The sequence below is a fragment of the Saccostrea echinata genome, unplaced genomic scaffold, assembly GCF_033153115.1.
Source record: "Saccostrea echinata isolate AGI-Se365-2 ecotype Australia unplaced genomic scaffold, CSIRO_AGI_Sech_v1 ptg000054l, whole genome shotgun sequence".
NCBI classification, from domain to species: Eukaryota; Metazoa; Mollusca; class Bivalvia; order Ostreida; family Ostreidae; genus Saccostrea; species Saccostrea echinata.
This window is the reverse complement of record NW_026889803.1, coordinates 24,601,143-24,629,066: the sequence shown is the minus strand read 5'-3', so window position 1 is coordinate 24,629,066 and position 27,924 is coordinate 24,601,143. Positions and strand designations below refer to the sequence as shown.

At 34.6% G+C, this 27,924-nt stretch overlaps 1 protein-coding gene across 1 annotated transcript in view; it reads right to left on the bottom strand.

Moving 5' to 3' along the window:
• Positions 1-364: 364 nt before the first annotated feature.
• The window catches only part of LOC133206154 (TP53-regulated inhibitor of apoptosis 1-like), a 39,605-nt gene continuing 12,045 nt past the window's right edge, over positions 365-27,924 (bottom strand). The window contains exon 2 of the mRNA XM_061342086.1: positions 365-642. Within this exon, the coding sequence (XP_061198070.1) occupies positions 556-642 (87 nt within the window). The 3' untranslated portion in view covers positions 365-555. The remainder of the gene's footprint in view (positions 643-27,924) is intronic.

Genomic DNA, 27,924 nt, shown 5'->3' with positions numbered 1-27,924 from the left:
TTTGAAAAATTTTTTCAAAGTGCGTTGATTTTGTCCCAAAATTAACGCACTTTGAAAATTTTTTTCAAAGTGCGTAATTTTTTCAAAGTGCGTTGCCACAGGTCATAGAAGTACTTGAAAACTTTTAACCTGGGACGTCGACGCCGAGGGTATTACATAAGCTCCCCCAACTTTGTTTCTAAAAATCGTCTTTGTAAAATACATGCAAATGAATTTCAATTACTCTACTTTGGTCTAATACATATATATGTGTAACGTTAAGAATTCTTGAAATAATTACAAATTATGTAAAACAATGCATATATTATAGCAAATTTCATATGGTGGATCAATCGAATTACACAAAAGTACCCTGAAATAAGTGTGCAGTGTGGTGAATATCCTTTAATTTTTCTTCACAAGTGTTCCAACAAAATACAGTGATCGTTTCTCAAACTTGAAATGATAGTATAATATTTAGTTTCAAATCCTAAATTTCTTTCAGTATCTAAGGAAAAAGGACTTTTAGGATATTTAAGCATGTCTTGTTTCATTTAGAATTCAAATTCGATGACATCAGCTTGGATCCTTTTTCTCATGATCTGTTCCTAGCATTGGTTTTTCTAGTTCCCAAAGATCAATTTTGTGTTCCTTAATTGCTTTCTGAAAATAAGGCAACATACATGTAAATACATAAAACAATGATTACTTAAATAGAATATCATTAACAAAACACTTACAGTCCCTGAAACATTCTACTTTCCCACTTGAACGGTGAGCAAAAGGTGTGTGAACGCTGAACGTAATTTGGTGAACAGTTAGTACACAGTGAACAGTGAGCGAACGCAGAACACGAATGGAGCGCAAACGCAAGCGTAACTAGCTGCAGAACTGTAGCTCTCCAAAAAAAAAATATATTGACACATCGGATAGCAACGGTGCCGCCAAATGAAACAAGAGGCCCAGGGGCCATATCGCTCACCTGAGCACTATGGCTAGGAAAAAGCAGAAATCAGTTCAGTCTTGAAGAGTTTTGATATAAAAGTGGTTTAAGGGGGGATGGGTGTTGGTTTGAACTAATTTTGAATCTATACTTCATAGGGATGCTTTTGAATTAATATGACAAATAATGGCTTTGCTGTTCTTAAGAAGACAATTTTTATTGATATATCATTTGTATTCCTTTTTATAACTATGGTCCCCTGTTATGGCTCCTCTATTCTCCTGGGGGTCATGATTTGAAAAGAATTTGAGTCTACATTACCCGAGGATGCTTCCATTTAAATATGACTAATTATGGCTTTGCTGTTCTTGAGAAGTTTTTAAAAGATTTTTTCCTATGTATGTAAAACTTTGATAGCTCATTGTGGCCCCACCCTACCCCATGGGGTCATGATTTGAACAAACTTGAATCTACACTATCTGAGGATGCTTCCATATAAATATGACCAATCATGGCTTTGTTGTTCTTGAGAAGATTTTTACAGATTTTTCTTATATATTCCTATGTAAAACTTTGACTGCCCATTGTTGCCCGACCCTACCCCTGGGGGTCATGATTTGAACAAACTTGAATCTAAACTACCTAAGGATGCTTCCATATAAATAAGACCAATCATGGCTTTGCTGTTCTTGAGAAGAAAATTTTTCCTATATATTCCTATGTAAAACTTTGATTGCCCATTGTGGCCCCACCCTACCCCTGGGGGTCATGATTTGAAAAAAAAAAACAAGAGGCCCAAGGGCCTTACCGGTCACCTGAGTACAATACAACAATTTAGAGGATCCATAAACTGATATATGAAGCTTTGTTGCCCAAAAGCAAGAAAAATAGTATGCTAAGCATCAACACAATAATTGGTATAGAATCTATCTGTCCCCCATGTATCACTATTACCATGCAGACTATTACCAAAATGTCTATTTTTGACCCCATATTACTACTTATCACATTGGTCTCTCTTGGCCTAATTGAAGAAAATTAAAAAAGATAAGTTATTTTTGTCTCACTTTTATTCATCTATTACTTCCAAGTCTACCTGATCATTAAAACTATGAAAGTACTTTTTGTATTATACAATAAATATTCTTGCATAATTCTCTTATTCTATTAACCTTTCAAATACATTATTTACAGTGATTAATTATCAAAGGTGAATGGCAAAGGGGAATAACTTTGCTCAGCAGAATACAAGTTCATAGAGCCCTGGCCAGGACCAGAACACTTGACTAAATAATCCAGGTGTTCAAAATTGTGGTAAAAATACCCTTGCATGTTAAAAATTTTGCTCTGTTTGCCTCGAATATGCCCAGAAGCATAGATTTTCAAAGAAATGCATGTTCACTATATTATTAAATAAATAAAGTACCCCCCTTACATCAGAACATCTTACAGTGTACCCACGGGCCATGAACTCACAATTCTGGAAGAAGCACTTTGCTCATCATAACTATACACTTATTTCTTTGCTTTATTGCCAGTAGTAGAAAAAATATTTTGAAAGAAATTATGCATTTTCACTATAAAATCAATAGAGCCCCCCCCCCTTCACCAGAACCCCTGAACCAGGGGCCATGAATTTCACAATTTTGGAAGAGGCATTCTTCCTTATCATAACCATGCACTTCCTTTGTTTGAATAATACCCAGGAGCAGAGAAGTAGATTTTGAAAGAATTCATGCATTTTCCCTATATAATCAGTAGAGCCCCGCCCTAACACCAGAACCCTTCACCCAGGGGCCACGAAATTCACAATTTCTGAGGAGGCAGCCATGCTCATCATAACTATGTACTTAGTTTATTTAATATCCAGGAGAGAGAAGATTTTCAAAGAAATAATGCATTTTCACTATATATATCAATTGAGCCCCATCCTGAAACCAGAACCCCTGACCCAGGGGCTATGAAATTCACAATTTTGGAAGAGGCAACCATGCTCATCATAACTATGCACTACAGGGTTGGTGGGGAAATACCAGTGGTGGGAATTACCAGTGGTAAATAGCGGTATTTCCCGTCCCGGGAAATACTACAAATTTCTCTAAATTGGGAAATACTGGGAAATATTGTACAACATGTACAAAGTTTAAGTTTTTTATTTCTTTAATTCATTCAATCTTATACAAAATTCAGAAATAAAATAAACATGTAAACAGAAGATGAATAATTTATGTCTCAAACTGCAATTGAACATATTCAGAATGTATCACTACTCCACGTCCCATACCCTTCAGCATTCTGAAACATTTCCCTGGCTGTGTAAAAGTGAAGTTTTCCAATTCAAGTTTCTCTTCATTTTTGTAAAATTATTAAGTTTATTAATTATAAATCCAAGAACAAAAAACAACAACATTTAACTTGTTTTAATCCCTCTATCAACACTGTAGTTATTACAAACAATCATGTTGTTTTAACAAATTGCTCTGGACAGTTTTGTGCTCCTGTTTTAAGAGATAATTACCTTGAGTAGAACTGAAAGGCTTTTTCTTAGATTTGATATTTATACCATATTCTACATTTTAGAATTTTCTTAGATAAAAAAACCAATTGGGATCTCCGGGTTCATTTCATGGACCTTCATAGACTATATCTGACTAGAGCATGAAACAAATGACACTCATGACTGGTATATGAGTATGCTGTGTTATGATTATATAAAATGAATAACTTTGAAACCAGAATTTTTTAATCAGGGACAGTGATGCCAAGTAGATATCTTAGCCAATAAGGTGTACTACATGTCGATATGAATGAAATATGTAGCTATTTCTTATTTCCCAGTATTTCCTGGGAAATACCAGTAATTCCCGGTAATTACCAGTATTTCCCACCGTCCTGGGAAATACGAGTATTTCCCAGTTTTTTGCCAACCCTGATGCACTAAGTTAGTTTATTTAATACCTAGGAGCAGAGAAGAAGATTTTCAAAGAATTAATGCAAATAATCAACAGAGCCCCACCCTAACACCTGAACCCCTGACCCTGGGGCCATGAAATTCACTATTTCTAAAAAGGCAGCCATGCTCAAAAGGCACTCTTGCTCACCATAACTATTTACTTGGTTAGTTTATTTAATACCCAGGAACAGAGAAGAAGATTTTCAAAGAATTAATGCATATTAATGCATATACTATATAGTCAATAGAGCCCCACCCTAACACAAGAATCCCTGATCCTGGGGCCATGAAATTCACAATTTTGGAAGAGGCACTCTTGCTCATCATAACTATATACTTGGTTAGTTTATTTAATCCCCAAGTACAGAGAAGAAGATTTTCAAAGAATTAATGCATTTTCACTATATAGTCAATAGAGCCCCACCCTAACACAAGAATCCCTGATCCTGGGGCCATGAAATTCACAATTTTGGAAGAGGCACTCTTGCTCATCATAACTATGTACTTAATTACTTTATTTAATTCTCAGGAGCAGAGAAAAAGATTTTCAAATAATTAATGCATTTTCACTATATAATTAGTAGAGCCCCGCCCTAACATCAGAACCCCTGACCCTGGGGCCATGAAATTCACAATTTTGGAAGAGGCACTCTTGCTCATCATAACTATATACTTGGTTAGTTTATTTAATCCCAAGGTACAGAGAAGAAGATTTTCAAAGAACTAGAAAACTGACCAGTCAGCAAGGGCCCCACCAAGGGGTAGAAATATAAGAGTGCAGCTTACAGAATGAGAATTTTAATCGATTAGAAAAATTTAAAAATATATGAAGAACATGCAATAACAACTTTATTTATAAAATTTCAAGATAATTCCTAAATATCTAACAACCTGTAAAGAGTATCCCTGTATTTACATAAAGCAGTAAAAAACATAATATCTATAATAACTCAATTAAATGTATATTCAAACAAGAATAAAGCATGTGTTTTCAAATATCACCAAGTCTTGACCTTAACTTCAAAACAAACATCAGTTGCAGACAAAGGTTAATTTATCTTAAAGTGACAAATAAAGATAAGCCTGGAAAATTTTCTGCCCAAGACAAGATAATTAATCCCAAGGGATTAATTGTACTGCTCTCTTATCCTTTTCTTCCAAGTTTACAATAAGAACTCTTTCAGTAATGATAGAATGAGTTTATTATTGGACTACCCATTAAAATTAATAGTATTCTTGAATTTAAAACAGCAGCCAAAAAAAAAAAATGAATAAATAAAATAAATAAATAAAAAAAAAAAAAAAACATATCTTTATGTATATCTTGTTTTTAGAATTCAATAAAATCATAACTCATTGTATATTTTACCAATATAAAGTATGAACATTATTTAAATCCACATTTCATAGAATGTAAACATCATTCAGAATTGACCTTAACTTCAAAACAAACTTCATTTGCAGACAGAGGTGTTAATTAATCTCTGTTTGACAGAAACAGATAATGCTTTGGATTCTCTTCAAGAGGAAAGTTAATTAATCCCATGGGACTAGTTGCAGCTTTCATAGTTTACAATTGGAACATTCTCAGCAGTTATCTCTCTTTGCCCTGGCATTCATTCTAATGTAAAGTTAAGGAATCTACCCCACCACCCCAGCTCCAAACTGGATGACATAGAGAACCAAACTTAGCATCAGACAGAGTGATTACTATAGGGCACCCGCAAATCCTTGCGGGGCCCTAATTAATGCATTTTCACTATATAATCAATAGAGCCCCACCCTAACACCAGAACCCCTGACCCTGGGGCCATGAAATTCACAATTTTGGAAGAGGCACTCTTGCTCTTCATAACTATGTACTTAATTAGTTTATTTGATACCCTGGAGCAGAGAAGAAGAATGCACTTTCACTATATGATCTATATAGCCACTCCCTAGCACCAGAACCCCTGATCCTGGGGCCATGAATTTCACAATTTTGGTAGAGGGCTCAATGCTTATTACAATCATGCCAACAGTTTGACTACTTGATGTCCAGGGGTAAAGAAGAAGATTTTTAAAGGTTTTAGCCCCATCCATCAGGTGACCTAAAAACTTGAATCTACACTACCTGAGGTTGCTTCCATAACAATATGACCAATCATGGCTTTGTTGTTCTTGAGAAGAAGATTTTTAACGATTTTTCCTATATATTCCTATGTAAAACTTTGATTGCCCATTGTGGCCCCACCTTACCCCTTGGGGTCATGATTTGATCAAACCTGAATCTACACTACCTGAGGATGCTTCCATATAAATATGACCAATCATGGCTTTGCTGTTCTTGAGAAGAAGATTTTTAAAGATTTTTCTTATATATTCCTACTTAAAACTTTGATTGCCCACTGTGGCCCCACCCTACCCCTGGGGGTCATGATTTGAACAAACTTGAATCTACTACCTGAGGATGCTTCCATATAAGTTTCATATTTTCAAGCACAGTGGTTCTTGAGAAAAAGATTTTTAAATGATGCCATTAATTTTTCACAAATTCATAATTATCTCCCCTTTGAAGAAGGCATGGCCCTTCATTTGAACAAACTTGAATTTCCTTTACCCAAGGATACTTTGTGGCAAGTTTGGTTGAAATTGGCCCAGTGGTTCTTGAGAAGAAGATGAAAATGTGAAAAGTTTACAAGGACAACGACAACAGACAACGGACAAATTCCGATCAGAAAAGCTCACTTGAGCCTTCGGCTGAGGTGAGCTTAAAAGTGTATATATTTCTTGTGCACAAAAAGGTGCGCTCTTTATTTATTTCTCCGTGTTTTTCAAACTGCATTCTCAAAACATTACTAACTGTGTGTTCCTAAAATAATCTTTTACTATATTCCTTATAACTGTAGTTAATAGCCCTCATGGGCTTGTAATTGAGACCATCGAAATTTCGCCTACTTTTTTTCAGGGGGGAGGGAGGAGAGTAATTCCGTCCAACGCACTTCGTACAAGATGTCAACTATGAGAGTAGTTGACTGAGGTCTAAGGATTTTTTTGAAATCCAACTTTTATGCAGTTGACGTAAGAATATGGAGAGATTAATCAAGAACCGAGCGCAACCTTTGTGCGCAAAAATATACAGTACTTTTTTATGCCTCCGTATCGAAGATTCGGGGGTATACAGTTTTTGCCCTGTCCGACCGTCTGTCTGTCTGTTTGTCTGTCCGCAAAACTTTAACATTGCCCATTACTTTTGATTGGTTGAAGCTATAGCTTTCATATTTCACTTGTATATTCCTTGTGACAAGACCTTTCTTTGGGTAGCATCATATTTGACCTTTTGACCTTGGAGTTTTTGCAAAATTTTACCAAACTTTAACCTTGGACTTTTCAACGGTTGGTGCTAGGGCTTTCATACTTATGTAATCCTTGTGACAAGACCTTCCTTTGGATACCAACTGCTTTGACCCTTTGACCTTGGAGTCTGACCTACTTTCGTAAAACTTTAACCTTGGCCATGACTTTTGAACAGTTGGTGCTAAGGCTTTCCAAATTTAACATGTCTATTCCTTGTGACAAAACCTTCCTTTGGATACCAACAATTGTAATCCACTGACCTTGGAGTTTGACCTACTTTTGATCGATTGATTGTTTATTGTTTAACGCCGAGTTCCTACTTTTGTTTGTTTGTTTGTATGTTGTTTAATGTCCCTCTCGAGAATTTTTCACTCATATGGAGACGCCATCACTTGCCGGTGGAGAGCTGCAAATTTTGAACCTATGCTCGGCACTTAGGGCCATTGAGCAGTGAAGGATCTTTTTCGTGCCAGCACCTTCTGCGACACGGGACCTCGGTTTATACAGTCTCATCCGAAGGACCGGTGTCTGCGTCCCACAGTGGGATTCGAACCCGTGACGTAAGGATCAACTCCTTACTCCGCGACTCTAGAGCAGACGCTCTACCACTGCGCCACGCGGGTGTTCCTACTTTTGAAAAACCTTTGAAAAACTTTTACCTTGGCCATAACTTTTGAACGATTTGTGCTAGGGCTTTCATATTTCACATGTGCATTTCTTGTGAGAAGGCCTTTCCTTGGGCACTATTAATTTTAACCATTTGACCTTGACCTTGATGTTTTACTTACTTTTGAAAAACTTTTAACCTTTTCCATATCTATTCAATGCTTGCTGCTAGGGCTTTCATATTTCACAGGTATATTTCTCGAGACGAGACCTTACTTTGGGTTGTAACATATTTGATTAACATTTGAGAAAGTTTAACCTTTGCTATAAGTTGCCATATGGGGGAATCAGTGTTTCACAAACACATCTTGTTCTAGGGATGGCACTGTAGCTCTATAGTACACCCCAATTTTTTTTCAGATCAGCGAGCTACAGATCTGGGCCCCTTTCATGAAAAGTCGTAAATTTTGAACTTATCATTAGTCTAGTTCCGGGGTGTATGCCAAAACTTAGTCGGGCGTATTTTGCATTTCACGAGGCGGCATAAACCTAGTTGTTAAAAGTACGCTTAGTCTATGGACTAAGTCCTTGACAACACAGCATTGCACATGCACAAAAAACATGAACATGCCTATTGTGTACATGTATGTAGAATAACACAAATAAAAGAAATATACATGAATTTATAGGGACCTTGTAGGAAGCATGCATAAAATATTATTAATATAAAATATTATCTTCTTACGACATTCCAACTAATTCTAACTCCAAAATTAAAGTCCTCAGAGAAAAGAAATAAACGTTTTTGTAAATAAATGGAGAGAAAATATTTATTTTGGAATATCCCCCTTCCAGAATTTGACACAGGCTTAATCTTTCAGTAATTTTAATTTGTCACTGATCATGCATTTCAAAACGTTTTTATAATGATATGCTAATTTTTCTGAGAGCGAATGCATTGACGATAAAGTAAGATTTGTTGACATAATTTACATTATAGAAAATAAATGACTCAAAAAAATACAGAGAGAGAGATCGAGAGATCGAGAGATCAGTTACAATAAAGTGTACTTGTATACATGTAGTATGAACTACTAAATTATTAAGAATCAATAAAATAATACGAAATATGCAACATTATGAAAAAAAGGTTTTCTTTTCCATTTCTTTAATGATATGAATTTGTACGCCATTCCTTTCTTCCTTTAAATTTTAATTTTTATTTTAAAATATACGGATTTTTTTCCTTGGAAATTTAAAAGGCAATGTTTACGTGATTGCCCTCTCCCGATTCAGGATTAAAACAAGAGGCCCAAGGGCCTTGAATCGCTCTTCTGATAAATTGTACAACCAGTATCATTTTTATTTGAAGCCTCTAAGTATCCTGTATATTTAAATAAAGCCTTGAAATTCCAAAAGTAGGTCATTATGACCTACATTTTAGATAAAACACTCTGAGTACCCAAGATGATTCTAAGCCAATTAGTACCTGACAGTAGGTCATGGTGACCTACTTATCACTTGTCATTCTCTGAGGACCCAAGATGCATCAACTAAGTTTGATAATTCTTAGCCAAATAGTACCTGAAATATTTACTGTAGATTGGCAAATAATCATGATGGTTATGTTCACAATTCATCATTTTCCGTGAAATTAAATCCATAGTGAATGCTATCATTAGTTTTTAAAAACGTTTAAATGCTTATACGAAATTTAAATTAATTTCTTGCAGCGTGAAATTAAAACCATCGCGATTAGTACTTTTTGAGAAATCGTGAAATTTTAACACCGTGGAATTAAAACGATTTACAGTATATAAAGCCATAAAATTTCAAAAGTAGGTCATGTTGGCCTAGCGCTACTTTTCAGTTGACATACTCCGAGGACCCAAGATGCAACAACTGACAAAATTTGATGATTCTAAAGCCAATTAGTACTCGAAACATTAAATTATAACCATAAAATTTCAAAAGTAGGTCACAGTGACCTACTTTTCAGTTGACATGCTTTGAGGACCAAGATAAATTTGATGATTCTAAGCCAATTAATACCTGAAAAATATTTGATCAGGTTACAGTGACTTAATTTTCAGTTGACATGCTTTGAGGACCCAAGATGCATCAACTGACAAAATTTGATGATTCTAAGCCAATTAATACCTGAAAAATATTTGATCAGGTCAAAATGACTTACTTTTCAATCGACGAACTCCAAGCACCCAAGATGCATCAACCAACAAAGTTTGATGACTCTAAGCAAATAAGTATCCAAAAATATTTAAATATAGCCATAAAATTTCAAAAGTGGGTCAGAGTGACCTACATGTAAGTCGACATACTCCTAGAACCAAAGATGCATCAACTGACAAAGTTTGATGATTCTAAGCCAATTAGTACTCAAAATATTTAATTTTAGCCATATAATTTGAAAAGTAGGTCACAGTGACCTACTTTTCAGTCAGCTTCTTCCAAAGACCCAAGATGCATCAACTGACAAAGTTTGATGATTCTAAGCCAATTAGTAACTGAATATTAAATTATAGCCACATAAATTGAAAAGTAGGTCACAGTGACCTTCTTTTTAGTAGACGTACTCCGAGGACCCAATATGCATCAATTGACAAAGTTTGATGATTCTAAGCCGAAAACTACCCAAAATATTTAAATATAGCCATAAAATCTAAAAAGTAGGTCACAATGACCTAGTTTTCAGTTACCGTTTTTTGAGGACCCAAGATGCAGCAAACTACAAAGTTTTATGATCATGGGCCTTAAAATGTCAAAAATATACCTCTAAAACGCTTTGAACTCGAATGCCTGCAAAGTTCAAAAAGTAAGTCACTGTGACCTACTTTTTAATAAACATGTTTTATGGCCCCAAGATGCATCACCTTACAAGATTTAATGATTCTAAACCTCTCAGTATTCTAATTAATGACCTTAAATGTTTTGAAAAGATTAGCCATAAAATTCAAAAAGTAGGTCAAGGTGACCTACTTTTTAGTTGACGTATTCAAGTACCCAAGATGCATCAACTGACAAAGTTTGATGATCATAGGCCTTAAATTATTCAAAATATGCCTCTAAATCAAACTGAAAGCCAACTACCGCAAATTTAAAAAGTAGGTCACCATGACCTACTTTTGAATCAACATGACTGGAGGTCCTTAGATGCATCAACTGACAAGATTTGATGATCCTAGTCCTTATAGTAAGCAAAATATCAACATTTTAATAAAATGTAATTTTTGGTCAACTTTGAAGTGACCTTGAGACCACGCCCTTTGCCCCAGGGTGATGCCTTGAACAATTTTTAATCTTCAACATATCCTCATCCTTTCTGTAAGTTTGGTGATAATCTGCCCAGTGGTTCTTGAGAAGAAGATTTTTTAGCAACCAGTTCTTTTGTTTTTTATTTTCCTAATAATCTCCCCTTGTTTAAGGGTCACATCCCTAGATTTAATATTAATGAGAGCCCTTGGGCCAAGGATACACTGTGACAAATTTGACAAAAATTGGTCAAGGAGTTCTCGAGTCAGGTCCATAGTCTAACAAGAAGCCCAAGGGCCTTAACGGCCACCTAAGTATAATACAACAATTTAGATGACCCACAGAGTATAAAATAAACTGATAGAAGAAGTTCTGTTGGCCAAAAGCACGAGAAATAGGATGATCAGAATCAACAAAATAATTAGTCTAGTATTCAGTAACAACTTATAAATTAAGTTCTAATCTGCCCCCCATTTATCAATATCACCATGCAAACCACTAACAAACTGTCAGTGCTTCCATACTATTTTTAACACCATATTGTTGATTGATTGATTAATGTTTTATGCCGAATGGGCACTATTTCAGCAATATATCAGCGAAACCCCATATTGTAACCTTTCACATTGGCCTCTCTTAGTCTTTGAAGAAAAATTAATAAGATGTTATTTTTGTATTTTTATTTATCCATTGTATACAAGTCTACTGTATCATGCAAACTATAGAAGTACTTTTTGTATTATACAATAAAAATTCTTGCATAATTCACTTATTCTTTTAACCTTTCAAATGTATTATTTACAGTGATTAACTATCAAAAGTGAATAGCAAAGGGTAATAACTTCTCTCAGTAGAGTTCAAACTAATAGAGCCCTGGTCAGGACCAAATGTTAAAAATCTGGTAAAAATGCCTTTGCTTATTAAAACTATTAAACTGTTTGCTTCCAATATGCCCAGGAGCAGAGAAGATTTTCCAAGAAAAAATGAATTTTCACTAAAGATTCAACACAGCCCTACCTTAACACCAGAACCCATGACCCAGGGTCATGAAATTAAAAAAATTGAAGACATACCCTCATCATCATAAATAACACCCCCACCCCACCCCAAAACACCAGAACCCCTGACCCTGAGATCAAAAGTTTTAACAAGAGGTCCAAGGGCCTTAATGGTCACCTGAGTATAATACAACACTGTAAAGGATCCATAGAAGTATAAAACAAAATTAACTATTAGATGAAGCAATGTTGCCCAAGAATTTCAAAACTCTGGTAAAAATACCAATGCTTATTGTAACGTGTTAGGCCCAAGTGATCTCCTTAGGATCATACTTGGTTTTCCCAAGCCTTACAGGGATGATAATAAATGCAAAATATACAAATACATGCACAATGGACACTTGCCTATTGTGTAAGGTATTCAATATATACAGGTATGTTTTTGTCACTTGTCTAGTGCTACAATTCAGTAGACACAGACTTGGATATACAACATGGCTATTTACCACTTGTCACAAATTACAATAAGTCACCCTGACTCTCTGTTTTTTTTTATTCACTTTGATAAAGTATAAAACAACTCCATCCAGTCTCTTGTCAACCATGACTCTACCAGTGACAATAACTCATCTACTCAAACAGAACAACACAGTGTAAACATACTATGTACAATTACAACTTTTGCTAAATATATAAATAATCTTTCTGTCAATCTTTTATATTGCTTTCCAGGCTAGAATCTGACTTTGAAAATGCTTTGCTCATTTAAAGCAAACATTCATTTTTATTTTGTTTCTATATACAGTCCTTGAAACATTCTACTTTCCCATTTTTCCGTTCACTCACCGTTCATTCAGCTTGAGTCCACTGGTCATTCAGCATGCGTTCACCGTTCGCTCTCCATTCACAGTTTTGCATTCAGCGTTCACCATGCGCTTGCTTTCACCGTTCACAAAGCTTTCACCGTTTGTTCACTTTGCGTTCACCTTGCCTTCATCGTTCACTCATTGTTCAGTCTTCCCTTACAGAATTGCAGCAGATACTGCAAAGGCAGTATATGCTGCTATAGCACTGCAATTATACTTAATGTCTACTGCAAAAATGAAGTATATTTGCAGTACTTATTAGCATAATGTACTGCGCAGTAGTATATTCTAATAATTTACTGTAAATATACTGAAAATGTGCTGCAAAAACTTTTATTTTCTTTTCAGTGACACAAAATTTCATACACTGCTTTTGTACCGCAAATAAGCTGCATTTCTACTGCATTATCTTTATTATTGAGATCCTGGTATTAAAGATCTGTATACTGCATTTACTTCATAGTTTTTCTAATCAATATCCTGTACATAAAAGGTTCCTCAATATATATCCTCTACATGCAAGCATAATATTTGTTACACCAATAGACACTTTATTGACATACATTTGTACTACATTTTTGTACATGAGCTCCATGACAGTTTGTGGTAAATACCAGTAAGTACATGTGTATACAAAACACTTGGTCTGACATTGAAACATACCAATGGACAATTGAATATATTAATCTTTTTCAATAAGATTTGGAGAAAATGTCACCTGCTTTTTTCTCTTGAAATGTAAAGATGACTCCGAGAATCCAGTTAGTGATTCCACTGTCACTAAAGTTATGCAGAAAAATTGGGATTGTATTTGCTCATCGATAAATTATCTCATGAAGATGAAGGACAAAACGAGGACAACAGTGATATTGACACTGTTTTAGTGTCTTTAAAAGACTTTCATGAAGGTTGTGAGAAGAGCGGGCCGAAGATAAATGATGATTTAGCGAGATGTGATGGAGAATTTCCATGCACGAGTTAATGAAGAAAAAGCGAAAACGGCTAAAATTTATGATCGACCTAACAATTGTGAACAGTGCTATGTTCCAAAAACCAACGAAAGTGTATGGCCGTCTTTAAAAAAGAGAACACAAGACTTGGATGCCAAACTTCAGAGAGTTCAGAATTTTCAACCGAAGGCCATGTTTCCAACTTTACGTCTGTTTGACAAACTTTTCTGTGCATTTACAACTAAAAAAGGTTTGACCCAGATACTCTGCAGTGCCTAAACTTAGCAAAAGACACATTTCAATTAATGCAGGTAGCATTCACTGACATTTCCTATAGAAGGACATATTTAATCAAACAAGACTTGAAGCCCTGCTACAAACAATTATGTAACAATCAATTCAAATGAAGTTACCAAAAACCTGTTGGGGGACAGCCTGGAGACCAAAATGAAGGAAATGGAGATGTCCACAAAATTGAGCACTTAACTCAAAGACAAACCAAAGACCGTTTCGTCTTATGGACAAAAAACATCTCATGGTCATCCCTACTGGAATCAATACAAAGGCAGCAGAAATACTGCATTCAACAAACAATCACTTCCAAATCATTACCCCAAAAAAATTCAACTCAAACACTCAGCCTTTTTTATGGGAAGGGAAGGGGAGACAAGAGGAAAAATCCCCTCAATGAATGACAACCAGAAAAATGTAAGTAAAGATTGATGCAACAAATGAAGGTGAACTAATTAATACCCCTGATAATTTTGAAGGGGGGAAATCCGTAAGTTGATTCATAACTGTCAAAAAATTTCTACTGACAATTGGATCCTTAATGCTGTGTGTGGTTATAAGATAGAATTTGACACAGTGCCTGAACAATCTTTTGTCAAACCACAATTAAAATTTTCAAATGAGGAAATGGCAGTTATGGAAAATGAAATTCAAAAGCTTTTACAGAAGAATGTCATTGAAATAACTCATAGAAGTAATGACGAATTTATTTCAAACATTTTTCCAACACCAAAGAAAGATGGAACATATAGAATTATTTTCAATACTAAAGACCTGAACCAGTTTGTTGAGTATAATCATTTTAAAATGGGTACTTTAAATTCTGCCTACTGATGAAGAAAAATTGTTGCTTTGCTTCGATTGATCCTAAGGATGCATACTATTCAGTATTAGTGCACAAGAACCATAGAAAATTGCTGAGATTCTTATGGAATGGGATCTGTTATCAATTCCGATGCTTACCAGTGGGGCTAACTAGTGACATCAAAGACATTCTTAGATGGTGGATTAATAACATTGACAGTATTTATAAACCAGTCAACACAAAGTGATCCAACCTTGATAATTCAGACGGATAGTTCTGGAACGGGTTGGGGTGGTGTAGTCTTATGGACAAAACAACAAACAGGAGGACACTGGTCTTACATTGAACAGAAATGTCACATTAATTTTCTAGAACTAAAAGCTGCATTTCTGACACTTCAATCTTTTTGCTCAACTCTGGAAGACATACATACATGTATCCTTCTCCAAAAGGATAATATGGTTGCAGTATCCTACATCAACAACATGGGTGGTAGAAAAAAGGATTTGAACTAGAGCCGAGCTCGTTGCAATGCAACGAATAGGTCTTCCGTCGGAGCTCCGGACAGGACATAGCGACCTTGAATCAAAGTCATGCAACATTTTTTTTTTTTTATTTGTATGTTGTTTAACGTCCTTCTCGAGCATTTTTCACTCATATGGAGACGCCACCGCTTGCCGGTGGAGAGCTGCAAATTTTGTCCTATACTTGGCACTTATGGACAGTGAGGGATCTTTTTCGTGCCAGCACCTACTGCGACACGGGACCTCAGTTTATACGGTCTCATCCAAAGGACCGGTTCTACGTCCCACAGTGGGATTCGAATCCGTGACGCAAGGATCAACACCTTACTCCGCGACTCTAGAGCAGACGCTCTAACCACTGCGCCACGCGGGCGACTGCAACGTTTTAAGGTTATCAACAATCCTGTAAGGGGCATCAACTTGCAATGTTTCAACAGTAGAAAGACAAACACCATCTGTGTGTCACCGACATAAAAAAATTGTTCACAGTCACGTATTCTCTCAGACTATTCATCCAAAACATCATATTCTAAGTGACCTTGAATTTAAGTCAAGGCAATTTACACACTCTGATATATTTATCATCTTTTCAGTGAAATGCAAATGCATGTAATTTTTTCTATTACAAAATTATAGACCTTTTTGTTTGTTTGTTTGTGTGTTGTTTAATGTCCCTCTCGAGAATTTTCCAATCATATGGAGACGCCACCATTTGCCAATGGAGATCTGCAAATTCTGACCTATATTCGGCACTCATGGCCATTGAGCAGTGAGGGATCTTTTTCGTGCCAGCACCTACTGCCAGACGGGACCTCAGTTTATACGGTCTCTGCGTCCCACAGTGGGTTTCGAACCTGCGACGTAAGGATCAACTCCTTAATCCACGACTCTAGAGCAATCTCTCTTACCACTGTGGCACGTGGGCGACTAGACCTTTTTGAATTTTACACTTATTATATCAGTGACCTTGAACTTGCCTAAATGACCTATGTTAAGGTAAAAAACAACCTTTGAACAAATTATGAGCTTCCAATGACAATGATATACCTGAAAAAGAATAATGCCCTTTTCTGTCAGTGACCTTGAACTTGCCAGAAAGACCTTGGATCAAAGTCAAAACATATCCTTGGATCATAAGCAATCTCAGTATCAAGTAAAAGCTTCCAGTGATTTTATATTACAAAGTTATAGCATGAAAAAAAATTAATATTTATCTGCTAGTGATCTTGAACTTGCCGGAGAAACCTTTTTCAAGGTCAGGACAAACCAATCTCAAGCAATCTGAGAAAAAGTTTCCTGTGTTTCTCCCACCCCTTATAAATTTATAATCCAGGGGCCCGTTTCACAAAAGGACTTACGACTAAGACCAAAATTTAATTCTGTTAGTAACTTTTTAATTTACATTAAATAGAAAATGGTTTTAATCTTTTTAAAAGGTATGTAGAGAGATACTTTTACTCTAGCAATTTTAAACAGAATTACTAATTTTGCAAAGTTTTTGGTCTTAGTCGTAAGTTCTTTTGTAAAACGGGCCCCAGGCACGAATTTTGCCACTTCTTCTGCCAGTCTAGTACTGTTATCTCAAACCAGTGGATCATAAGCAATCTGTTCCAAGTATGAGCTTCAAAAATTATAGCACATACAGTAATCTTACACTTTTCTGTCAGTGACCTTGAACTTACAGGAATGACCTTGGATGAAGGTCGTGGCAAACCCTTTTGTCATAAGCAATTCCTGTATCAAGTATGAGCTTCCAGTGACTCTCTATTACAAATAAATGGATCGGACAAAACTTTGCTATTTTTTCCAGTGACCTTGAACTTGCCGGAATGATGTTGGATCAAAATCATGAAACATCCTCGGATCATTAGTAATCTTTGTACCAAGTATGACCTTCCAGTTTCTTCATAACAAAGTTATATCCTGGGCAAACTATCACGTACAGACGGACAGCTAGGCAGATAGACAGTGTGATTCCAAAAGACTCAAAACACCCTCACCCCAAACCCACACACTTCGTTTGGGGGGATATATAAATTCCTATGTTAAATTATGAACACTCTTTCTGGCCCAAACCTTCAACCTGGAATCAAGATTTGAAAAACAAAAATGAATGTATGCTATCTTGGAAATTTTCTCATTCTAGTCCAGGGGTTCTGGAGAATACTATTTTCAAATGACCCCATGCGCGGATCTAGAGGGGGTTGGGTGGCAGTTAAATGTATATACTAAACCAAGTGAAAGTGACCATGGACCCCCGCCCCTAGAAAACGCGGACCCTTCCTCGAAAACGCGGATCTGTGTTAATATGTTATGAAAAGTCTTAAGTATGAAGCTTTAAAAGTCAACGACCCCCCCCCACCCCACCCCCCCCACGAAATAGGTTTTTCACGTTTGGGAAGAGTTTCTTTTTTTTTTTTTTGGCTCGTCAAGAAATTTCTGGGTTGAAATATTTTTTTATTGGGATCCCCCCCTCCCCATGGAAAAAAATTCCTTGATCCGCGCCAGGACCCCATTTAATTTTTACTACATGTCTCCGTTAAAAGAGGATGTGACCCTTCATTTGAACAAAACTTTACCAAAAATATTCTGTGTTAATTTTCGTTGTTATGGCCCAGTGGTTCTTGATAAGATAAAAATGAGAAAAATTTACAAGTAGCTTTAGAACGACAACGACGATAACGCTTATATACACCAAGAAAGCAAACAAAGATGAAGAATTACAAACAGAAAAGCTTAAGCTTACTTGGGCCTTTGGCTTGGGAGAGGAGATACTTATTAAAAATTGAAATTATTTTGTCATTTTTTTACGATTGACGGAAATAGGCAGTGCCTTTCTCTCGGAATTCATCACCTGCTTCTGTAAAGCTCCATCCTCAATTGTACTTACATGTACCTGGTAAAACCAACCGACTGCGAAGGAAAACATTCTATTTATTTCGGGGATGGGGGTATACGTATAGTGATGAGAGGAAATTTATTCACCTATACGTTCATTACATATGAGAGATTGCTTCTGAGTATTTGTATATGATCGCACGACTTTCGTGTTAATTCATAAAAGTTAGATTATGTAAGCAAAGAACTAAACTAAAACTTGTTCTAGATGAATTGAATAATTATTTAGCCGTTTATAAGTTTTTGTTTTTTTTTTTACATCTGTAAGAACCACTTTATTTTAAAAAACTAATAATCGTCCTATGGGTGCCCTTGATATATTAGACAGGATGTTTAATTAAAATATAATTCAGATATCGACATCCAAGAGAACAACACATTCTCTTTCAGTGGCAGATCCAGGAATCTTGTAAAGGGGGCTCGACCAGTTTTGGGTCGGGGTAGGGGCCCAAAGCCACATAAAAAATTGATTTATTAAATCTTGTGTATATTTTGGATACAAAAGGGGTCAGGACCCCTGAACCTCCTCTAAATCTGCCAGTGTTTTTTTTCATTATAAAGACTTGCAGAATAAGCGAAATACATTCGGCAAACCTCGGCTGATTCTGTCACCTTCATCAAATGATGAGGTACGAATCGGCCGAGGTGTGCCGAGTGAAGCGAAATACTCCAGACATTTAAAAAAAACCCTCAAATCCGATCTAAAACGCGTTGACAAAGTCAAACCAGACGGTTTTAGTTTTTAGGGCATTTTTACCGTGATATGAGAAAAGTCTGATAATTACTGTTAATTTTAAGAAATAAAATTCGGCATTTTCAACCTCGTTAGGTATAATATAATTTACTGATAATTTTTTTCCATTAAGAAGGAACACATGGACGAAGGATAAAAAAAAGCGGTATTCTGCATGTACATGTACACATCATTGCTATTGTGTACTTGCATGGACTAAACCCAAAATCCTTCATTACATTGTAATTGGGTATAATTTTCTCATGTTCTCAGGCGGATATTCATTTATTTTTATCTGTCTAAAGACAATAATTTCAGTTAATAGAGAAATGTTTTTATTTCATCGATTTTCCCATCCTTTTGATTTACACGTTTGCTTAGTACACAAAAGTGTGTGTTCATGTACCGCTGTTTCTACGCGCTATCGATGTGATCAGGGAAAACATGATATCCTCCAGCAATTTATTTCTTATGAAAACACTCAATGAAAACATATTAGGTGTAAATGTATATACCTGTAAGTATCTTTAAGTTAGTACCTTAGTATCTACCTGTTTAATTGCAATGTCACCAACCGTAATGATCGCTGGCCAGGACTTGAATATAATTTATTACCGTTATTTAAACAACTCGTCAGCTATGATTTAAACAGTAAAATAGGGAAATTCCAGAGTTCAAAGTGTATTTATTTTGGGCGCTTTTCATGTAAACAAATAAAACTGCATTTACGCGTACTTACATGCATGTACCAGTAATTCGTATCATGAGTAAATTCAGTTTATTAGATGAAATAAAACAAATGTATAAGAATAATCTTCCTAAACAACACGTTTTTAAAACAATCTGTCTAATATTACTGACGGTATAAAATAACAAAAAAATAAGGGGTTTGTGTTTGTATTTAATTTGGAATGAAAACAAATCTTAACCTGTCAAATGTTTATGAAATATATTTCCTTTTCCAGACACTAATTGCCATACATAATCTTCACATGCACTGACCAATAGGTCACAAGTTTGAAATGTATGGCTTCTCATTGCGTGAGTTTTGTCAACACACGTCGGAGTAGATTATCTAATTAAGCCAATTGATTCCCAAAGAAAACTGCATAGGAAGGTTTTTTTTGTACACTTTTTAACGGGTAAAATTCATTCGACGCTCGATAGAATTTTCAAATACAAGTGAAATATTTAGGTTACTTGCGTCCGACCTAGTATTTTGTATGCAATAATATTGTAAGTTATGAAGAAAATAATACAAACTCAAAAGTACTTAATTTTATTTTCGATTTTCCTGACAATTAAAAATGTGACCTCTACCTATAATTATCATGATAATTATATACATGCTGTTTCATGTTCATGAAAGAAATAGCAACTCGTTAAATAATAACATTAGAGAGATAAATAAACTGCTTCTTTAATACGCAAACAAAGTGGTCTTTTTGGCATTCAAAATGCATTGAATTTGAAGTAAATAAGTGAAAGGCATAGACTAGCTGATTAAAATGAGCGAATGATAAACAGTAAGACAAAATCATATGAAAGATTCGAAATGATTTTAAAGTAATTTTCCACAAAGCGTAATTATCTCGATATCGAGAAATACAATGTTTATAAAAATAAATATGCACCTTTCTTGTAATTCAGCAAATAAAATATAAATTGAAATGTACTAGCGACTTAATCAAAGATATTATGAAATAATCTGAAAGATTCAACATATTTATCCACTCATCACTTAGTTTACAAAATGTATTTGGAATGGCCATTCTATGGTTTGTTTTGTGTATGACCTTAGGTCGCTGGTTCACACGCCGATTGATCCCCAGTGACCTCCTTTGCCACACGCTATCGAGGGAGGGGTTACATAATTGTTAACACACAAGGTGAATGTAAAAGGCGTGTACTTAATGGCTGTGAATAGCCTATGTTTAAAGTTTTGTTTTATTTTCTAACTTTATTGTTTGTTTTTATATGATAAGAAGAAGAGGTTATCTTTTTTCCCTGTTTAGTAGACTGGTTTATCCAAATTTGAAAACAAACGAAATAAAAGGGAAAGTTGTCAGTAAATATTTGGAAATAAAGCACAGAATACTTCAAGAACCTTATTCTAAAGAATAATAGCATCTAATTTAGCTAGGTTTATTATTTATAGTAAGTTTATTTTAATAACATGCATGAAGAGCTCTTGTTTACTTGCTGAATGAAAACACTTACCTGTATATGTGTTATGCTTCTAGCTCATTTAGAACACAAGACTCAAACAAAATAACGTTTTCTTGAGATCAATAAGATGTTAATAGCGATTCTCTGTAACCACTTAAACTTCTTTGCCACGCATGGTCACCGATTTTGATGAAACTTTACCCATTATAACAACTTGACACCAGAAACATATATCAAATAAAATTTCGTTGCTATGTGTCTTGGTTGCCATGGTAACAGCCAGAAAAGTTGAAAAAATTGAGATTTTCAGCTACTTTAAATCTTTATTAAGCCTTAATAGAGACTAAGAAAAATAAACAAACCATTCTTCCAAAAACTTGACACCTTGTTTCCACTTATGCTATTAAGAAACTATTTAGAATTTATCTCTAAGTAAGTGGTAACCATAGGTACATTTGGAATACATTTTAGATGCTGAAAAAAGCTGAAAAACGCTCTATAGTTACAAATGATAGATGTTACATGATCAAACTCAATCAACAATGTAAGAAAAACAATGAAAAATATTTGACCTCATGTAATTAGGTATTGGCAATATTATTCTAAAAATAACTTTCATGGTTGCCATGGTAACACAGTGTCACCATGCAAAATCTGTTGCTATGATTGGGTTAGTGCTACTATTGTGAGGAAAAACAATAAAATTCATGACTGGCACATATGCATCCTTAGGACCTTGCAACACCGACAACATAAGAAAAATTGAGATTAATTGTTACTTTGCAGTGTAACCATGGAAACAACGTACTAGTTGTTTAAAGTGATATTTTTTTGCTGCTTTAGGAATTTACTAACCTTTTAATCAAGAAAAATATTATTTGAATCACCTTGAATAGTAATTATCTCGTAGAACTAAAGTTGAATATCATATATTGATAAAGGTTGTTGAAAAATACAACACTGTTGCTATGGTTACCAAGAAGAGAAAATGTTCGATTTTGTTAGTTTTTGTCAATATTAGACCCTATGTGCCAGCTTTTTGCATCCAGTTAGAGATAGGGTGATAGTCAAAATTGAAAGTCAAGTTCGTTGTTCACATATATCAATCATTAAAGTTTTGGGAATCTACATACAACGGTACGTATCCAAGGAAACAGAGTATTTTTCAGATTTTTATGCATGTTTTTTCGCCTTATTTCCATAGCAACGCACTATTTAAAGAATTAAAATTGAATTTTTTGAAATGTGAAAATTAGGGTCACACCAAGGCCTTTAAAAATTGATCATCAGTTATGTAGAAATATGCTTTTTAAAAAGATAGAATAAGATTAAAACACTAAGAGAGTAAATTTAAAATCCCTTCGTGGTATTAAAACCATGGCAACCATTGCCAACCTATAAGAAATATCATATTTTGTCCTTGGTATATGTTACAAGGATCTTTTCTCTATTATTTGCTTGCATTTCAACCTATAATTGTTTTTATTCTTAAGTTTATGACTTTATAAAATTAAAAGAACAAAATTGTTATTTTTGAATACTTTGTTTCCATAGTAACGTATGTTATAGATGATTTACCAAACATGTTTATCATGCATTTAAGACACCAGGCCTTCAACTTTCAGAAACAGTCATTGCCACTTGTTTGCTTTGCTGCAAACATTAACTGTGGGACTCTGAAGATGTTGAAAAATGCCATTTTTCAAACTTTAGGAAATGTTGCTATGGTAACCATGACACGTAGCAACCAATTTTTGCTTGATTTGAGTTTACGGTATCAAAGACTTTTATCATAGAGAGTTTGGGGAAATTCTGAGACTAGGCGTGCCACAGCTCCCATATAAAAGTTAAAGTCATTACAGAGAATTGCTCTTAAATAACAACTTTAATTACGGCAGCTTTTTCGAAATATTTACCGTTTTTGAGTTAAAGAGCAAAAACTTTAAAGGACCCCAGATCCCTAATTTTAGGGGCAAGACCCTTTTTAGTGGTGTCAAATGAACGGCCTTAAAATTGTGCAAAACTTTTATTCTACATGTTTTATCAAAATATATTTAGGTTAGAAGATAAAAAGGAAAATATGTGTAAATTTTCATTCTTTTAGGCGTTCTAATTTTTGACCCCTCTCTAGCGCCATTTTGAATACAGAAATTGAAAAACAAAAACCGATGTGCACAACTTCAATGCTTCTATTATTTAAATTCGGTAAAATTTCTACTCCAGCTTTTGTAGTCTCTAAGCCTTTGTCTGGAAATGAAGCCTCCCTAATTTTCATTTAACGGGAGATAACCCAAAAGCAGAAGTGGATTTTTGAAATGTTTGACAGCATTCTGATAGAGTTTTGTATTGTCTGTAAACCCTGCAAATTTGAGCAAAATCCGTTGAGAAATGAGCAAGATATGAGGTCTCAAAGTTGGCGTCTAAAAAAAAAAAAAAAAGAATAATAAGAATAACCTTAACCATCAGAATCAGTAGAAGGTCTCCCGCCGGAGCGGAAGACCTTAATGACCTTACAAGAAACATTTGGGAATGGTGTAAAAGTCGGAAAATCTGGTTAAGTGCAAATCATCTACCTGGAGTAGAAAATGTCCAAGCAGATCGGTTATCCAGAAAATTGAATGACGATTTAGAGTGGTCATTAAACAAGAATATCTTCACAATATTAGCACACAAATATCAATTGATCAATGAAGTGTGTATTGACATGTTTGCTTCTAGACTAAACCATCAGCTACAAAAATATGTATCACTATTACCTGATCCTAATGCAGTAGCAATAGATGCCTTTACTATAAAATGGAGTTTAAATACTGTTTACATTTTTCCACCTTTCAATGTAATAGGACAGGTGTTGAAGAAAGTGACGTGGAAGCAGACCAGGCAAAAGCCATTCTAATTGCACCAATTTGGCCAACCCAAAGCTGGTTTCCGAAACTACTAAACATGGTTTCAATGGAGTCCTTCATTATTCCACAGAAAACAACCAAACTGGTGATGCCAACAGATCCTGCCAGGAATCATCCACTTCACAAGATGTGGTTGGGTTGTTTCCGCTTATCTGGAAACAACTCCAAAGTAAAACATTATCAGAAAATGCTATCAAAACAATCAGTTCATCTTTGAGAAGTTCCACCAAAAAAACAATATTGGTCTTATATCCAGAGATGGTTGTTATTTTGTGACAAATTCAAGATTGATCCATTTGACACATCTGTAGATAATGCTATTAATTTTCTACAATTATTGTTAGATGAAGGTCTAGGTTATAGTACTATTAATACAGCTAGATCTGCTATTTCTAGTTTAATTAGTGTAGGTAGTACATGTAGTAAAAACTTAGGTGCAGATCCATTAGTTCAAAGATTTCTTAGAGGTGTTTTCAATCAAAAACCTTCTCTACCTAGATCTTCTACTACATGGGATGTTTCTGTTGTGTTTAAATTTTTGAGAACTTTATACCCCTTAGATAATTTGTCATTATAACAATTATCTCATAAGATAGTGATGTTGTTAGCCTTATTAACAGGCCAAAGAGGCCAATCTATTCATTCACTTCTTGTATCTGACATTGTGTTTAATAAGCAAGAAGTAAAAATTGTATATAGTTCGAAACTGAAAATAACTCGTCCAGGTCATCATTTGCAAGACATCATGATTAAAGTCTACCATGAACCAGAACTGTGTTTAATGAAAACTTAACAGAAGTATCTTGATAAAACATCAAAACTTGGAAAAGAGAACTCATTATTCATTACAACATTGAAACCTCACAAACCAGTATCACGAGATACTATAAGTAGGTGGATCAAAAAAGTGATGAAAGACTCAGGAATAGATGTATCGATATTCTCTCCACACTCCACGAGAGTAGCATCAACTAGTGCTGCAAAAAATGTGGGATTACCGGTAAAAGACATACTTCAATCAGCAGAATGGACAAATGAGAACACTTTTCATCAATTTTATGACAAACTTATAAAACAAACAATAAGTCCAATACATTCAGTGAAGCAGTGTTTAGTCAGAAGTGATTGTTACATTTGTATGCTCTATGAACAGTGAAATGATCCTAGCTGTAAAAATATTTATTTTTTATTTGATTGTTTAGATCGACTTTGCTTGTAACTATCAAAACAGGATGTTTTGTATTATTAAAAGATAAATTTAATTAAAATTTTATTTTTAGTAACCATGGTAACACTGTTCATCAAAATCAAAAACCGATGCACTAAATTATGTATCTTAGTATAGTTTACTTGTGTGCCAAGTTATATTGAAATCAAACCAAAACTGTAGGAGGAGTAGCATTTTAAAGGAATTTCACAGAAATTTCTATTTTTAGTAACCATGGCAACACCGTTCATCTAAATCAAAAACAGATGCATTAAATTATGTATCTTAGTGTAATCTTCTTGTGTGCCAATTTATATTGAAATCAGACCAAAACTTTAGGAGGAGTAGTGTTTTGAAAAATTGTTTACAGACAGACGGACGGACGACGGACACCTTACTATCGCATAAGCTCTTCTGGTCTCTGACCAGTAGAGCTAAAAATGTGGATGCTAATTGGTTATTCATTAACTTTAATTTTACTTGCAGATGCTTTATGATGCAAATGCAGAATTTCAGATCATAATATTAAGTTTCATAACTTTAAACCTTTCCTCTTTCATTATCAAAGTAATCATCATTTATGAAATAATTCTTTTTTTTTCCCCCTCAAAAGAATTCTATGCATACATTTTACTGTATATACCAGGGTAGTTCTTTTATATTCTTTTTTTTTAAATTATTATTTTAGCATAGATTTTTTTTAGCACTTCTGATCCTGAATTTACATAGAAATCTAGCTATACAAATATCAGGTTTTTAATATTGATATTTGTCAAACTTTTTTTAAAATTTAATTTGTCTATCAACGAATGAAAAGGAGAAGTGTTACCACAGTTAGTTTGACTTAAGAATTCTACTGACCCTAATTAAATATTTGTTTTTTTAATAATTATATACACTAGATAAAAATTTAATGAATATTTTCTGTTTATATAGTTGTCTTCAAGTACTTTGCATTAAAAAAGAATTGAAACTCAGTAGATTTTGTCTTTTTGATTTTTTTTTTAAATGTTAATACTTTTTGATGCAAGATGTATAAAAACTTGAAAACCTAAAAATAATAGTACTTTATAATCCCTATTAACCGCCCCGGGTGCTTAGAAAATTGCAAAAAGGGGGCGGTTATTTTGGTATTCGAGTTATAATTTTTTATGTCATATTTTAACTTAAAAAAATCTTTTGAAAAAAAATAAATTCAGAGAACCACTGAAAGATTGTCTAACTTTCCTTTAAGTTAAGATAATCCATCGAAATTATGCTATATGATTCATTTTTCCACTGAGAATTTAGAGAATACACAAGGAGAACAAATTTTGTAGGTAACTTTCACTTTCAGAACTACATAACGATTAGGTCGTTCTAAAAATCTTTCACTTTCAGGAATACTTTATGTACGAGCTACCCAATAACCAAATTTTCATTTTCACTTTCTTCAAATTATGGCAGACTTTCGATATGACTCTAGATGATTTTAATCACTGTACAGGGGGCCCTTATTTCCCGATAATTGAAAAAGACCTCGGGGGCACTTATAGGGGCAGGGCGGTTAATTGGGATAATCAGTAACTTTTTTTATTTCTCAACCAATTTCAAAAAATGGTTTTGAAGGTACTTCAACATAAAATGTTGCTTTTTAATTCAAGAAGTTTCTTTTAAAATCATGTTCAATAGCTATTAGATGTCAACAGACTGACGACCGACTAAACAAACTGACTGCCGATGATCAAACGACATGGTTGGCAAAAAAAAAAGGAAATATTCATATTTCCCAGGAAGTTGGGGAAATACTGGTAATTCCCAGGAATTACTGGTATTTCCCGGGAAATACTGGGAAATAAGAAATAGCTACATATTTCATAATTTTGATCGTATTTGTCAGGGTATAGACATGTACGTAGTACACATTACTGGCTAAAATGTTTAACTAGTATCATTGTTCTGATTTAAAAATTTCTTGTTTCCAAGTAATTCATTTTATATAATCATAAAACGGTATATACCAGTCTGAGTGCCATTTGCTTCATGCTTGAATCAGTAGTCTATAAAGGTTCTTGAAATGAACCCAAAGATCCCAACTGGGTTTTTTATTTAACTAAAGAGGGATCAAAGAAAATTGTTAAATGTAGAGTATGGTGTAAATATCAAACCTAAGTACAGGCCTTTCAGTCCTACTCAATGTAATAAGAGCACCCCTAAGCGGAGCATCCCCTCGCGGCAGGAACTTCACCGGTAATGGCAATGTCTCCATACGAAAGAAAAATTCTCAAGATACAATCATCTGGTTAGGTTTAAAATAAGGTAAAGAAAATAAAATATGTTGCAGCACTAATTATTTTTTTAGCAAAATCATGGGGGGGGGGGGGGGGGGGGGGGTGTCATAACATGCATACGTAACTAGGCAGTTTACCTTATTCCTAGCAGAAACATATCACGTATGCTCAAAGTTTCAGTAATTTACCTTCCTAGGTATATCTCAAAGTTGCATGCAAT